Raw genomic sequence first — 16,350 nt, forward strand, 5'->3', positions numbered from 1 at the left:
TAATATGTACTGAATAGATTAAGAAGAGTTAAGATTTTCATTTAGCAAAGTATGGGCAAAAAATAGTTGAAGGGATAGTTCTGACTGTTTACTTCTGATGTTTGGGCATTTTGAACTTAAAGGAACACCAACTTGTACTCTAGAAAAATTGCGGGTGTGGCGGGTGTTGAGTTCAATCAGACTGGCAGCTTCATTGCATGTTAATTAGTTTCCTGGTTTAAATTCCACCCCCCCCCCACTTTTGGTTTATTAAAACTAACAGAGGCAAAAGTGAAAGATGATTTTGACTACGAGAGAAATGACCAGAGTGCGTCAAGTATTATGTCATGCTAAAACACAGTGGGGAAAAAGCTGTGACTTACGATATGGAAGTTCAAAGATACATAGTTTAAGTTGGATGTTCCTTTAAGTTATTCCTTGGAATCTGACATTTCTTATTTGAATCTCAATTGAAATGTTTAATTTTGGAAATTCAACTGAAATGTTTTGTTTTTTTTTTTTATTAAGATGTTTTCTATCATTTGTCTATAAATCGGTCTGTCAAAGTGGGCTGGGATATGTATAAAGGGAGGGCAGGGAACTGTAGTTACCAACAATGAAGAGATAAAGCCGAAGGGGAAAAACTAAACCCCAACAACAAAATGAAACAAACAAACAAAAAAAAGACTGACCAAAAAACAAATGAAAGAAAATATAACAATTAGTCCCAAAAGAGTTTTTCAAAAATGACAGATTTTAAATGTCAGTACATGCCTGGGGAGGAAGGGGAGAATCGTTTGCATGAAATATGATTTTATTTGAATTTTATTCATGCTATTGTTATTGGAATAAAATCAGGTTATTGATAAAATTATAAAGATAATGTATGCTTTAAAAGTTAGTAAGTTAAGTTTGCTTTGGTAAACAACAGTAATGTAGTACTGGCACACAGCTGATAGAGAAATTAAAACTATTTTAAAGATTTACAATGTCTGGTTTCCACTGGTGATGTTGATCCTGGATTCTCATTGCTTTCTGATTTGAATTATAACTGTTATTGAGAAATACTTAACGCTTAAAAACAGGCTGTCTAGTAGAGAGCTATCCTACATGTTTTAATGAAGTAATTTTTAGCATAGTCTGAATTTTATGCACTAACTTTTTACCAAACTGCATGCATTTTTTTGATTATGCTGTTTCATTCTGCTACAGCCCTTCCCTTTTAGTATTATTATGGTTATTAAGAAATTTGGGGTTGAATTATTGGAATGAAAACCGTGGGATTGTGATACATACCTAACAAAGGCAATGGAGTAGAGCAGTGGGTTTAAGTGTGCGGGGGGGAAAATATTGCATAGGAAAAAGGAACAGCTTTTAGAATAAGGGTTTGAAACATTGCTTTTTCTGTAGGAAAAACATGGAGTATTGCATGCTGGGAACAAGTGCTTTCCATAAGGTAGCTAAATTTTAAAAGTACATTTGTTTCACGTTGTTTTAGGCTTTGCTTAAGTGTTCTAATTTAGTAATTTTGTCCTTTCTGCAGTTTTCATTTTGATTAGACCTCTGCAAAACTCTCTTCTAAACAAAAATTAAAAAAAAAAAAAACACCAAAAAACCAACCCAACCTGGGCCACAATCGTAGTTGGACGTTTCTGAAACATTGGTCAATGTGTACTGAAGACTATTTAAAGGATATTAATAACAGTATAAATTATTCCTGTGGTCTGTTTTGTCTTCCATGATTTAAAAATTGCAGGTATTAACACCAGTAAATTTAAAGATGTGAATGTTTTGGGTGACTAGAGAGAAATGATCAAAAGTAAACCAATTGGTTAAGAGGTAGTCTTCATCGACACCTCTTTAAAAACAAAACCAAAAAGCACCACTCATCAGGAATGCTGTTGGCAGAAACTCCCAAGTAAATAGTCACATTCTTTTTTCCTTTGGTCTTGTGAATAGCAAGACATAACATACTTAGAGGAAGTTTGAGTAGATGAGTCAGGACTTATTTCATTAACTGCAGTTAAATGTTTTGGCCAGGTTTCCCGAGGAAACAAAGCTCATGTAATTTTTCAGATTGTGGCTTGTCTCCTAATCCCCCCTCTCTCCTCCCAGCCAAGAAAAAAGTTGGCCAAATTTGGTAGAGATGGAGGTCTGAAAAGATAAATAAGTTTCATTAAACGTAGATCTCCAGTAAGAGAAGAAACTAAGGTTTGAACATTCACGAGTTTCCTTCACAACTCTCCTGTCAGCCTGTTCCTTCAATTGGCTGCAGCAATACCACGGGGCTGCCAAAAACTCTGTGGGAGGAGTTGTAAGAAATCCTGCAGCTCAGGCCCTGGGTTTCAGGAGGTGACTTCTCAATGTTGGATGTGCGTTAATTGCAGAGGTGCCAGTTAGGTGTTGTGCCTGGAGCTGAACGTAGCAACTTGCCCGCCATTATCAAATACGGAGCTAGCAGAGGGTTACGAAGGAAAGAGAAGCAGCAATTAATTATCTTGGCTTAGTATTTGAAGTATTCAGCTCCAAATGAGAGTTGTTGGTGCCTGACTGAGTGCATGTATAGTATATTATTCCATGGATACAATATTATTACAGGTACAGCAGCAGCTCATGATGCCCCGTAAAGCTTTTCTTTCCCAGAAAGAAAAGCAGGCTCGTGCCAGGGAAAGGGATATGTTAAAAAAGAGGAGGAGGCGACAAGACTATCTGAAAAGAAGCGTGGAGCCGCAGAAAAATGCAGAAACAATAAAATGGCACAGGGATGATGAGAAGAGGAGAGAAAATGAGCAAGTTAAGGACAAAGATATCAAGAAGCGGTGGAGACAGGATGAGAGAGAACGACGAAAGAATGTGGACGCTATGAATTGGCGCAGGGAAGATGAGAAGAGGGAAAATGAGCGAGGTAAGGACCAAGAGGGCCAAGAACCAGCAAAGAAAGGATAAGGAGGAGAGGGGGAAAGAGTGATGAAAAGATGGACCTTTTTGAAGCAGCAGGGGGATGATGAGGGGGAGAGGGGAAAAGAGGGAGTAAGAACAATTCCATTTTATAAGTATGTGCATAAATAACAGAAAATACTAGGATCTTCTAGTTTCAAATTTATAGGAAATGTGCTTTAATGAACTGTAGTTTTTACAGAGCTAATTATTTTAATAAGACCAGATTGATCTGAATATAGATGTATACAAACTCAAAGTCAAAATGGGATAGAAAAGGCTGGGTTTGATCATTGCTTATGAAACTGTCTAGTTGTACATGTGCTCACACCTAATACTTTCTTCAACAGTACAGTTGATAATACTGTGTTTCAGGAGCCTCATTTTTATTTCTGTAACTTTTTTCTCTCTTTTTCTTTCTTAATTTTCACTCAGTACTCACTAGGAAAGTTTAATTTTGTAGTTTTCCTTTTCTTGATCAACTGCTGCTTCTAACTGTTTTCAGCTCTGTGAACTTAGATAAACTTAGAACTATGTTCATTAAATTTCCAAAGGAAATAAACGGAATAGTCTGATAGTAACTTTCCAATTATTCCTCTAGTATCATTAGCAATGTTGACATCATACTTTTCTTGTATGTTAAAAAAAAAAAAAGGTAAAATTTTTAAAATCATGGATTCCACTGGCTTGGTTCTGCCAGTGGACAGGTACTTCAAAAGAATCAGTAACCCTTGTAAAGAGCATTAGGCTCCCGAGCCTACTCATACAGCTTTGAGATGCCTGAATAAGAATAAAATGCACTAGGGACTAGGACTTTTCTGTTTATGGCTTTTTGGGGATTCCATAATATTTTTTTATTTGCCATTTCACAGTGATGCTCTTTACAAACCTTGTTGAGTGAAGATATCTTCCTTAACAAAATGTTTAGGGTCATCTGCAGTTCTGTGCTTGCTGGTCATGGAAGGCTTTCCTCATGCTACAAACTGACAGTGTGGTGTCATTTTCAGTTAAGCATAAAAAGATGAAAACTTAGAATAGTTTTCTAGAAAACCTAGACTGGTGCTGTCTTGGTTTCTTTACACAGTAAGACTTTTCTCCAGGTTATTTCTTTAGGTCTTTAAACTATTTCTGGATGAAACCCACCATTTTACTAACAGGACTGTGACATTAGAAATATATTATACTTGGTGTTTGTTGGAACTGTAACAAAGCTCAAATGTGAAACCACCACATTAAGCACTTAGAACAATGTTGTCCAAAAATGAAAATGATGTGATGAGGAAGATTTGGAATCTTTGCTGAAGATTTTAGTTGAGAGAAAAAGGCTGTCTTGTTCTGAAACTGATGCATCTTGCCTAGAATCAAAACAGCATTGTTACCTTGTGGGTGCTTTGAAGCTGTATCCTAGAAGACCTTCTATTTCATTGTTCTAGATAAAGTTGGCAGAGCTGAAACAGTCTAACATCTGTTACCTGCTGGTATCAAAGGTAGCAGACTGCAAGGCAGCGCTTCTGATGAAGTCCAAAATACAAATGACCAACTGGAGAATTAAGATTTTAGTAGACTAAAATAGAAACAGCTTTTGGGGTCTAAAGACAGGTGGAAGCTTTCTCTTTTTTATCACCTCTGATAATTTGACTGATACTTTTTTTTTTTTGCTGTTTTTCCCTCTTGTGTTCCTTATCCTCGCTCTCCTGGGTGCATACCTTCCTGTAAGGTCATAGTTCTCAAGTTGTGAATACAGTGTATTGTGTATGAGATCAGTACTTCCCTCATAAGGGATCACTGTTGGCACTGAGAAAAATATGTAGCATAACAAAATGTTAACTGTTGCAATATAGAACTCTAAAACAGGCATGCAATATTGTATTTTACATGAATTAATTTTCCAAAGAATTGCACAGTAATCTTCTTTTAACTCATCTGTTGACTCGGTTTTCTAGGTGGTTCCAGTCCCTTGGTAACTGATGTGTTAAAGGGCTGAACTGCATGGCCATGTTAACTTGAAGTGCTTGAAGCTGGTACAGTGAGGATAGTTTCTTTTTTATTAAATGCTAAAAGTGGTTTAAAAATCACTTGGAGTAACGTAACAGGAGGATGTGTCAGACTTCACATTCTGGGTGTTTTTAGAATAGTGACTGCAATTGTTTCCATCTGGAATTTGAAGCGCTCCTAAGAGTAGCAAGTTGGTGAAGAGGCAATTTGGAGCTGAAAGTCACTGCAAATCTATCTAAATGCTAAAATCGGTGTGTTTTGGTTTTTTTTTTTTTTTTAAAAGAAAAGTGATGTGTTGTAGAATTTGGGGTTTGTTGAAATTTGTGTGACTATGCAGTGGTTACTTTTTGGGCTAGACCTTGTTTCCTTTCTGCTTTTTTGCCGTGCCATACAAATTAGAAGTCTTGATTTCCTGCGTCTTACGATATTTGCTCTGTTAAATTCCTAGAACTAAGCAGAAACTTTCTCTAGTAGTGGGTTTGTCCCTCCTGTTCATTTGAAATATGTTTTTTTCCTGAATATTGTTCACACAAGCGTTCCTGAGAGCGTTTCAAGGTGTTACACAGTTTTTTTTCCCCCTACTAGTATTTTCTTTTACCAGCTATGGCCAACAAGGTTAGAGAAGAACTGAGTAGAGAAGACAAAGCCCTTTGTGAAGCAGTATGAATCTTGAAGTGAGGTCCCTTTTTTATTACAGCAGTGAACCTGAGTTCTTTGAAAACACTGAAGAAGCCTTTCATTTTAAACAAATGAGGCACAAAGTTGTTGCCTCTTTTGGCCTGCAGTTTCAGTTGCTTCCTAAAACTTGGACATAATCATTAATTTAAATCAATCAGCCTATATATTATGTCTTGGCCCATTCCCATTTCAGGATGTGATTCTATTGAGTGAACTGAAGCGCTGGTTCCTGTAGACTTCTCAAACTTCAGAAGTCTCTGCAGTCATTTTATCGCCTAATTTTGAGGTTATAAGATGCAAGTATCAGAATTGCCCTTAAAATTAAATTCTTCCTTCCTGAGACACTTACAGCCTGTTAAAAGCCAAAGGCAGTGCTTCAGTTCTCCCAAGCACAATACCATGTACACACTTTGAGTTCTGTGAAGTCTTTTAACTGTTGTTCCTCTGCTTACCTTGCAAATACTCACTGCTTTTCCACAAAACCTTTCCTCCCATTCCCCCTTCAGAATTTTGGGTGAAGATCCGAGCACTTCATTCAGGCCGTTCTGTTAACGCGTGTGCACTAGCTAGGAAATTCATCTTAGCTTTTTGTTCATGCTTTGCGTAGTGGCTGTTGCCTGTAGCATGAAGTTTTTCTACAATAAGTCTTTGCATCTCCAAAATGTGACTATGAAATGAAAACTGAAGTACAGCGTTTCTAATGAACTTAAGAGATAGTTTGCTCTTTTTATAGCTTGTTTTTTGTGCTTACGTTTGGCTACTGAAGTATTCTAGGAATCAGTACCTGGCTGTGGACTAGACCTTTATGCTAGGTACTACATAAATACAGAATAAAAGAAGGTTCTAAATAGTTCTTTCACGGTGTAGTCTGCTTATTGTATCATTATTTTGTGTCTGATGCAGTCAGACATTTTGTGTACAAGCACGCTAAAGATGAGTGAGATCTTATTAAATCAGTCAAATTGTTCAGAATTTCTTACAACTAGGTTAGTAATCCATTTCCTCAGGCACCTAAAAATACTACCTGGATATTTCTAGTAAGGACATTGTTGATCTTGTTTTTAAGTAATCATTTATTCTCTCCACCCAGCACTTTAGTGTAGATTGATGTGTAATTCAGTTTACGAACAAGGGCTTCCCAATGTATTTGAAGGTGGGATACAAGTCTAGAAGTAGGAAACAGAAGGACAGACACAAACTTAATTCTTACTATGTTTGTTGAATCATCAACTTGAAAATAACTGGTTGACTTAGAGACAGATCTCCCTATTCCTGTTCCTTAATGAGGATAAAAAAATGCTCAGGTTTCCTGTAGAATTATTTTTGCTGAACATATATGTGATCATCTTGACTTTTTTTTCTGTGAACGTGTGTACAGATGCGCATTCCCCTACAAAGAAAAGTTCTATAACGTATTAAATATCTCGGCCTTGAGCAGGAATGAATAGGATAGAGTAGAGCCATACAGGAAAACAATAAAAATTAGTTATGCCTAGTTATGCATAAACAGTTATGCCTCCCTACTGTAAAACAGAATAGGTGGAAATACAGAATGTCTCACTAACTAGAATCCTGGGCTGGAATTGCCATTGACTGAGTGGTATCATCTCAGGATAAATGAAGTCCTCCTTTATTTAAAAAATGCAGCTGAGCTGCTTTTGAAAGCTACTTTGAGATCTGAGAGACAAGTTCTGTAGTGAGCCTGTAATATTAGGTAAGTAACACTTCTTTAACCATCAGCAATTGGTAACTGATAAACGTGTAATGTTGAGCTGCTTGTGCCTTTTATTTGTCTTCACTGAAGTGCAGAGTATTTAAGACTGCTCACCTCATTTCAGTAGAAAAATAGGAGAAACAGCATTAAAAGTAAACTATTTTACAAAAGGATCAGTTGATCTGTGACCAGTTATTATGGGCATCCTTTGCTGTGGGGGATGCTGGATGTAGCGATAGCTTCAGTGCCAGATGGAAGCACTAGTGAGTTTTGTCAGTACTAGGTGCTGTGTTCCTTAGCATTGTCTTCTGTTAAAATAATTACTTGGCTGTAAGCTTCGGAGCAGTAAAAGCAGCTCTGACAGTGAAGAAGAGATGTTCCAGGTGTCCCCTCTTAAACATCAACTTTGGTCAGATAAAGGATACCTCATTTCAAGAATAGCATTAATGTCTAAATGATGATTTGAGATGCTTTTTAATCCCAACTGGTTTAACGTCCACACTCAAGGATGTGCCAGCAGTGTGTTGTGTATATTGCAACTACAATTTGAGTTACTTGCTGTAAATAGAAATTAATGAAGATGCCAAAAACTCTTTTTGTAGTCACAGACCATAATAATATCAGACTGTATCTGGCTCTCCACTAATTACGATTAAATAGTCAAGAAACTTCCTAAATAAACTGAACTGTATTTGCTTAAGGATGAGGTTTTTGTTAAGATTAGATAAATTGGATTCAGCTATCAAGCAGAGTTTGCAAAGTAAGGTTGATCTTCAGTTTTCAGACGTGAAGATCTAATTATATCCTCTGTTATGATGTGTTGTGATAGGAAGATCTTGATAATTTCTTGTCTTTAAGACTTGACTATGAGGATGCAGAAGAGTAGAGGCTTGTTTTCAAGCACCCCTAAATAATTTGCTGTCTTTATCACCTGGGTTTATATATATATATATATATATATATGTCATGGTGTATTTGGCATGTCTAGGTATATTAGACACAGTAATGAAGAGAAAGCATTTGATTCTTTTGGTGAGGAAGTTGTTAGTGGCATCTTGTACTAAACCAAGGTATTTTATAATAAGCATTATTAGGAGACTTGTGGCTGAGTTTCAAGTTTACAAGTGATTATTGCCTAAAGACAAACTGTACTGACTCGCTCTGTCATGAGAAAAAAAAAATGGTTTCTTTACAAGCAAAATTAGTATGTTCTTCAAGTGGGAACTTTGGTTTTGAAGAAAATAATACAGCTTGCTAGAAGCTTTAAAATGTGTTGTTTTCATTGACTGATGTTTCTACAGTTGATATTTGGGTTATTCTGGAATAAAATTACTAGGATGTTATTTCCTTGGATTTGAAATTAACTTGAAAACACTCATTCAAATCCTGAACATACTTGACTATGCTGCCTCATAATTTTTGATGAAAAAATCAAGCATACAGGTAGCTACGAAGAAGCTACTAAAGCATTACTGAACCAATGCAACACAGTGAGAGCGGTGCTTATTTAGTTGCCTTTGAGAAAAGGAATTAGTGGAGCCATGATTCATTTCTTGGCTACATTAATATTTTTCACTCTTCCTCTATGAACTGCAGCAGCAAGAACTCTTAATAAATGGATGTTCTTGAGTTTAAAAAAAATAATTATGCTGTGCTTTGAAAGCAAACTTGTGTTACTTTATTGCAGCTTAGTGTTCATAGCCATACTTCCCAATTCTGTTCAGGGAAGAGAGCGAACAGAATATTAAGGAAGCATATTTTCTTTCCAGTTTGTGATCTGTGATTAAGGGTATGAATCCACTCTGTGCACCGTGTGGTATTTTTTGTTTTCCTTTTAATGCAGTTCTAGTATCACACGAGTCAGATGTGTTTTAAGTCATGAAAAAAGGGACAGTGGGCTCAGTATTGAAAGCTATTTTGTAGTGACTGGCCCATGAGAATAAACCGCAGGTTGGAGGTGTTTTTTCCATCTGGAAATGTTCAGCTTCACTTACTATTTCAACTGCAGATCTAAAATGGAGAAAATGCTACTACTTGGAAATTGCAAATAGGACACAACCTTATTAAACCATTTACATTAATCGATAGGCTAGTTAGGAGTTTAAATTCTTAGGCAACAGCATTTTTTCCCATTAGTCTTTACTATCTTTTAAACTAATTTTTTACTAATAGTGCCCAAAATTGGCATTGCTGATCCTCAGCCCTGTTGTTAAATATTTTCAATTACTATTCATGTCTTTAAAATGGACCTGGTTCCCCTTTAAGCTATATTAGACATTTTTATAATTGAAGCAAAATTGCAACCTTCAAATAATATTTTTAGTCAAGGAGATTTTAGTTCTATTTGTTGAAGTAACTAAACTAATTGTAATATTGCCCTGAACTATGTAAATGTACTCTTTGTGGTCTTAATTTTTTTAATACAACAATTTCACAATACAAATTCCAGTTTGCAAGGGAAATATCCATTACCATTTTCGAAAGCTTTTCTACCATTTACATGCTTATACTTTGTCATAAATGGTATTATTTTTATTTTACTTCATCCAAAAGCATGTTAAGTAATAGTACAAACAAGAGGATCTGGCCTCTGCACAGAGGCGCTGATACCGCAGTATGGGCAAGGCCGGGTAGAAAAGCAGGGCGGAACTTGGCACATTCTGTCCTTACTTAAAGCCTATACACAGTACAGAGTTATAAAATGGTATGTACGTTGAAAGTGTTTCTCTTAAACTTCTCTTCAATGTGTGCCTTTAGAAACCGCTCTTTCTTAATCAAAAGAGTAAAGGGACAAGTGGATAAATTCCAGATTTGATCAGAAAAATTGGATAAAGGAACTGTAAGCTTGAATGCACATTTTGATAAAGGAACTGATTTGCCTGAGTCAATTTTCAAAGTAACAAGAAGTTAGAAACTCAGATTCAAACCTTATTTCCTAGTCCTTTATGAGGATTAAAAATAATTCACTGGGCAGGAGTGAGCAGCGTTCTGAAAGGACAACATGAATCACTCTAATTATTTGGACAATCACATTCACTCTTTCATTGAGAGGAAGAATGTCTTAGGCCTGGATATTGTTTATAATTGCAGCTGAAATACTTGATTATAAAAGAGTACCGATGAGAATGGGTACAGCATAAAAAAAAAAGAGCAGTTCATGATTTCCCATACAAAGTATTAGAGGCTTTTTAGGGAATAACTGGGAAGAGCAAGTAGTTTCCTGCCCTCATCTATTTGATCCTTGCCTTCTCTGAGCTGGCAAAGAATGCCTGGAGAAATGTTCTTCACAGACAGCGTGATCAGGGTTCATGTTAGGAGACCTATAAGTGAATCTACCTATAAGGTATTTCACTAGAATTCTAATTCTTCATATTACTACAGTGGGTTTCAGTTTCCCTAAAATGAAAGGTGCTAGATAAGATGCAGAACATAGCTACTTTTCATATGAACTTAATTCTAAAATTTTTTTCAATTCTAATCCTTTCACCGAGACTAGAGTTAGCTGAAACACCTCTGCAGTCACAGAAATTAATATATTTGCATTTAAAGTTTTTTATGTGAAGAAATCAAGATGGTTTTGAGTATACTAAATATTTGTAACAAGTGTTACTTGGAGGAAGTTAATACAGAACATTGAAATACAAAACGCTGAAATTTTTTTTTTTCTGGCCTATGTTGTTTGAAAAGTATTAGTCACTTTGCATGATGTGCCTAAGTAACTTCATTACTGCAAATACTATAACTGAGTAATTTAGAATCCCTGAGATTTACAGACTAAGTCTAAACACTTTTTCTTTGGTTTCCTAGTTTTCATGTAGTGGTGTTAAAGTGCTTCTGGTAATCTGTGACAGCAGCCAGCCTGATACACGTACCAAAATGCTTAATGCTCAGAATTGCTTTGGCACTTCTGAAAATTTTCCTGTAGATCTTTACATGAACTCAGGCTTGTTTCCACTTAATTTCTAATGTATAGTTGTGATACAAATCTTGAATGTCATGATAGCTTTCTGCTCTTGCTGAGGAGCTATTTCTGAATTCACTGAGTTTGAGGAGACTGGAGCCTAGTGCCATGTGCCAGCAGCACTATTTGTAGCTTGTGAAACCCATTGACGTGGTTTGTATTAGTGCTGTTACATGCACAACTTGGCAGTTTTATTTCTGAAACTAAACAGTGTTGTTGGGAGCAATCATGGAATAGTAAGTTGTTAGTGACTGCCTTAAAGCATTACCTAGTAAAAGTCGGTAGGAGTATGAAAATAAAAAAAACCTATTGTGTAAACAGACAAGTAATGCTTTAACGAGTATGCATGATAGTGCGAAGAGAAGGGTTGGGTTTGATTTTTTGAGAAAATTTCTTAGTAAGCACTTGTAGCTTAGCGATTGCCCTTGATCTCATGATAAAAGGGGAGAATTTTTGTCTAACTCAAATATTTAATGGCTGCAAACTTCTGTTAACTCTGCATTCTAGGCTTCTGCTTGAAAGTGTTTAAAAATACTTCCAAGCTTCTAACCAAAAAAAAAAAAAAAGTCAATTTTTAGTTGATGTAGGTAGTCTTTGGCCTTATAGTGGATTAATTTGTTGATACGAATCAAACCTTGCATTGTTCAAACAAAGCACCATTTCTGAATTGGCTCACAGAAGTAATAATGATCAAAACCACAGCTTTTATCTCCTGAGGTACTACTCTTTACCAACAGGCATTGGACTGTTAAAGCCTAGGGAACAAGAGAACTCTGACCCTTTCTTGCTATGTAAGAAGCTTCCTCCCCTTTCCTTTGAGAAAAGCTTACCTTTTTTATTGCTGGCTCCACCCCTCTCACTTCCAAAGTCACTGTATATTGTCACTGTATACTGTCATCTTTCTGCCAGTTTGTACCCTCTTAAAGCGCAGGTGACCTGTTGATGATGGGTCTGTAGCTGAGCAAGTGCTTACTGCAATGACAGCAGCATACAGGCCGAGAACCCCTCTATACCCAAAAGAAGACTAGTTATTAGCATTTGGAAGAAATCTTAGTGGTAACGTCTGAATCTGGGAATCCACATATCTTAAAGTTTTAGACTTTCTTTCAGCTGGATAGCCCCAGCCATTTACAGACAGTTTAATTGGATGAATTAGCCATTTGTGTGGGGAACTGAAAGGGAGGGTTGTCTTGTAAGCTGAAAATATCCAGCTACACTTAGAGGTGTTAAGCCATCTCTCGTACTTTTTCCAGTGATTTGTATCTCTGAAGGGCTCTAACCAAGCTTTCAGGTCCCATCTCAATAAAAGAAGGATGTACGCTAAACAGCTTGTCAGCCATTGACAGCTATAAATACAGTAAAGAGAGGGAACTATTAATTTCTTACCCTACCTACAGCTGAATGCAAGAAGCATCTTTCTCACTGAAGAGACACTATTAAATCTATTGCAAGACTGACACAAACCTTGAAGCTCAACTTACCAATTTTCCAATCAGTTAGAATACGTATGCACAAAAGAGAAACTGAGTTTTTAAGTACTTCAGCATAGGGGGTCAATTTCGTGTAAATACACACACTTAAAAAAAAATTATTTCCAGATGCAGCTGATTACTCCTGCAATAGTTGCTACATCAGTTTGTTGGGTTTTTAACTGCTCTCTTAAGCTTGTCGATATCTAGCTTATGGCCAGCCTCACTTAAGAACAAATCAGACAGAAAATATGGTAGTGAATGGTACAGCTCTGATACCGAGTTATATGGGTAAAACGAGACAGAAAATTACTAAAAGTGCAACATTCTATCAGACAAAACACATTTGACTTAAACCGTTTCTCTTACTTTCTTTTTCAATAGAAACTATGTTCCAACTTCCTGTCAACAACCTTGGCAGTTTAAGAAAGGCCCGGAAAACTGTGAAAAAAATACTTAGTGACATTGGTTTGGAATACTGTAAAGAACATATAGAAGTAAGTATGAGACCTCCCGAGTGTTGTAGGTAGAGTTAAAATGCTCCAAAGCTAGTGGGACTATGAGGTCTTTGCTGTATGACATTGTTGGGGGTTTTTTTCTAGACCTGTTTCACAAAATGTTAAATTTTCACTGTGAATTTTGAAGGGATCCCCTGTATCCTGTTCCCACACTGTATTCCTGTGTTCTCATCAGCTTCTGAGAATGATCCTGAGATTCCATTCGGGCCTTGTTCAGGTGTTGCTACCCCTGCATTGCTTTTTAAATTCTACACAAAGTAGGACTTTCAATATGTTGAGCTAAAATGTACCTGTAAGCGCTTTTTAGAAAGCTTAGTGGAGACAAGATACACTTCAGGCTGTGTGTGACTGACTTGATGTGTATTGAAGGTAGGTTGTCTTTTGTTTATGTCAAATGCTTAAAAATAGCGTTTTCTATCTAAACATTTAGGAATGAAGCAAGATACTAGGTGCGGTATAGGATGTTCTTGGGGGACAGAAGGTGATTCTAAGGTTTTCAGTCAGTGCTGAACAGCAGGGCATCAGGTTAAAGACTCACTTCTGTACCTGTGTTAGTTGCTAGAAGGGAAGGGTGCTTGTGCTGCTCTTCTGGACAGACTTCATAACTGTTGTCTCAAAAACGCAGCTTTCTCTCCTGAACACTAACTTCTGTACTGTCAGTTCACATACCTTAACTCTTTAGAGTACTTGGCAAATGATGACCTGTTCGCTTTGTCATTTCTGTTAGTGTCTCTATAAAGAGCATTTAAGTGAGATGCATAAGAAAAAGAAATGCCAGTCCTTCCTGCTTGGGAAACTTGTGAACCAAGTATAATTTTTAAGGGTAAAATTCTGAACTGGGACAAGTATTCATTTCCATGGAAATACTATTTTTGAGTCTTTATGTGCTGCGGACTTATATGCCAAAGATGCCAAAGTACTTCATAAGATTATTTTTTAATAGGAATTGGGCTTCTTGGACATCATACACGTAGTCAAGCTTTTAAAACTTTTATCTGAATTCCTGTGTGAAATTAAAGTAATTTAAAAAAAAAAAAACACCAAACCAAAACCAATCAAACACCACCCCACTCCCTCCAAAAAAAACCCCAAACCAAGCAAACATAAGAGTTATGGTAAAGCATCTATATGATCTTAAATGTTTAGCACTAGCCCTGGAATACTTTTCTCCATGACTGCTTTTGAAAACGGGGCAGGTATGTAATTACAGTCTTGGGTTAATTAGGAGGATGAGTACTGAAAATAGTTCTTCAGGTGCTTTATGATATTGAGACTACGCACAACTCTTCACCTCCACAGAGGTGCAGCTTAAATACCCCCACTTCCTTGAACTAATAGTGTCTACTGTTCACCAGCAGCACTTGAGAAGACTGCATGGATGCTTACAAGAGTTGCTTAAGGGAGCAGTTGATCTTTGGTTTTGATTCTCTGTACTCTCTTCCCATCTTCTCCAGGATTTTAAGCAGTTTGAACCTAATGACTTTTATTTGAAAAACACTACATGGGAAGATGTAGGATTGTGGGACCCATCGCTTACAAAAAATCAGGTTGGTAATAGTTTATGTTGACACATCTGATTCTGAAGATGGTTCATACTAAAGGGCGTTTCACAAATATGCCAAGAGCTTTTCCTGCAGTTTTACCCATCGATCTTCATTTGTCATCGGTTTAAGGGACAGCAAAAAGCTGCGCTGCTATTTTTTTTTTTTTTTTTTTTTTTTTTTTTTTTAAGTAATAATCCTGGTCTTTACCTTAGTAGTATGGATAGTCGAATACTGGAGAACTGATTGGTCAAGAAATCTTACTCACCCTTTGACAACCGCACCTTAAGAGCCTGTCTGTTTTCAAGCTTAGCATGATTTCACCATCCGTCCGGTCAAAAGATCAACAATTTTATACAGTCCGTGATAAGTTTTTTATGTTTCGTTATCTGTTTTCATCATTTCAGAAAAAGTTCCAATGAACGCGTCTAACTGCTGCTCTCTCCCATGTTGTTGTAGCTCTGTTAGCTGTCTGCCACATCTAAAGACTCTCATAACCTGACTGTATCCGAGATTTAGTTTTAGGCGTATATAGTTCAATGCAGCAGAATGAAGTGACATTGGAAGTCTTACTTTTTAGATGTTTCTGGGCCAGTACTAAAGGAAATTTGGGCTAGAATTGAGCTAGAAGTGGAGGGAGGAAATAATACTTGATTCTGATGAACATATTTAAGGCAAGTCATGGTGCACTGCAGTAGCCTCTACCGATGGTACAATACAGAGCAATACCAGCACTGACAGAAGTGAGAAGGTGAGAAATCTCTCTACCAAATAAGCCCTCCTTTAGCATCTGAAAGATGAGGTAATGCTCTTAAAGGAAATGGGGGCCTGTATTATGGTGGATTCCTAGGGTACTGTTAATCTGAAAATGTCCCTTTCGTATGGTGTTCCATAAAATATACTGACGTTGTCCTTTTTCCTAGTTAATTGCCAAACAAAAATTGTAAAATAAAAGGAGACAGCCTTTGTTTAGTTTGTTTTATCTTGTCTCCAGCCTACCAGATGTCTGAGGCTTCAGGAGGTGGGCAGAAGCACATATTCCTACTTAGCTATGCAGAGGGAGAGTACAATTCTCCAGCTACTTCAAATGATCTATGTGTAGCTTGATGCACAAGACTTGTTTTGACACTCATGATGAATGTTTGTAACTATTTGAATTTCATGCCTTATCTCATCTGAAATGCCAGATTGCTTGTGGCTATCTCTAAGGCCAATGTAACTTTAGTTTCCGTTACAACAGTTGACAAGAACTGCATCGGCAACATGTTAAATATAAGAAAGATAAAGGGTGCGGGGAAACCGCAAGGGTGGAATTTTCAAATGCCTTTTCTTTTCTGTTTCAAGATTGTTTTAAAAATCAGGTTTGTGCTTTGATCAGAAGGAAAAGGCTTGGTGGCTTTAAGGGTTCGTGTAGCCTTAGTATATGACTTAGTAAGTGTAAATCCATTTGTTCACCAAAAATAAGTTTTGAAGAGCATCTTTTATATAAAAGTTTGTAATGGAATAAGACACTGAAATAGCTGAAGTTATATATCTGTCTTATATCTACAAATGTTTG

The 16,350-nt window shown here is 36.7% G+C and overlaps 1 protein-coding gene across 21 annotated transcripts in view; it reads left to right on the plus strand.

Moving 5' to 3' along the window:
* The window catches only part of ADNP (activity dependent neuroprotector homeobox), a 31,571-nt gene that overhangs the window by 10,578 nt on the left and 4,643 nt on the right, over positions 1–16,350 (plus strand). For 20 of the 21 annotated variants that reach the window (XM_054218926.1, XM_054218938.1, XM_054218939.1 and 17 more), the window contains 4 exons: positions 1,390–1,435; positions 2,578–2,884; positions 13,118–13,230; positions 14,706–14,798. In XM_054218926.1, the coding sequence (XP_054074901.1) occupies positions 1,397–1,435; positions 2,578–2,884; positions 13,118–13,230; positions 14,706–14,798 (552 nt within the window). In that variant the 5' untranslated portion in view covers positions 1,390–1,396. The remainder of the gene's footprint in view (positions 1–1,389; positions 1,436–2,577; positions 2,885–13,117; positions 13,231–14,705; positions 14,799–16,350) is intronic. The other variant, XM_054218942.1, reaches the window with a different exon arrangement.

This window comes from Rissa tridactyla, chromosome 12, assembly GCF_028500815.1.
Source record: "Rissa tridactyla isolate bRisTri1 chromosome 12, bRisTri1.patW.cur.20221130, whole genome shotgun sequence".
Taxonomy (NCBI): domain Eukaryota; kingdom Metazoa; phylum Chordata; class Aves; order Charadriiformes; family Laridae; genus Rissa; species Rissa tridactyla.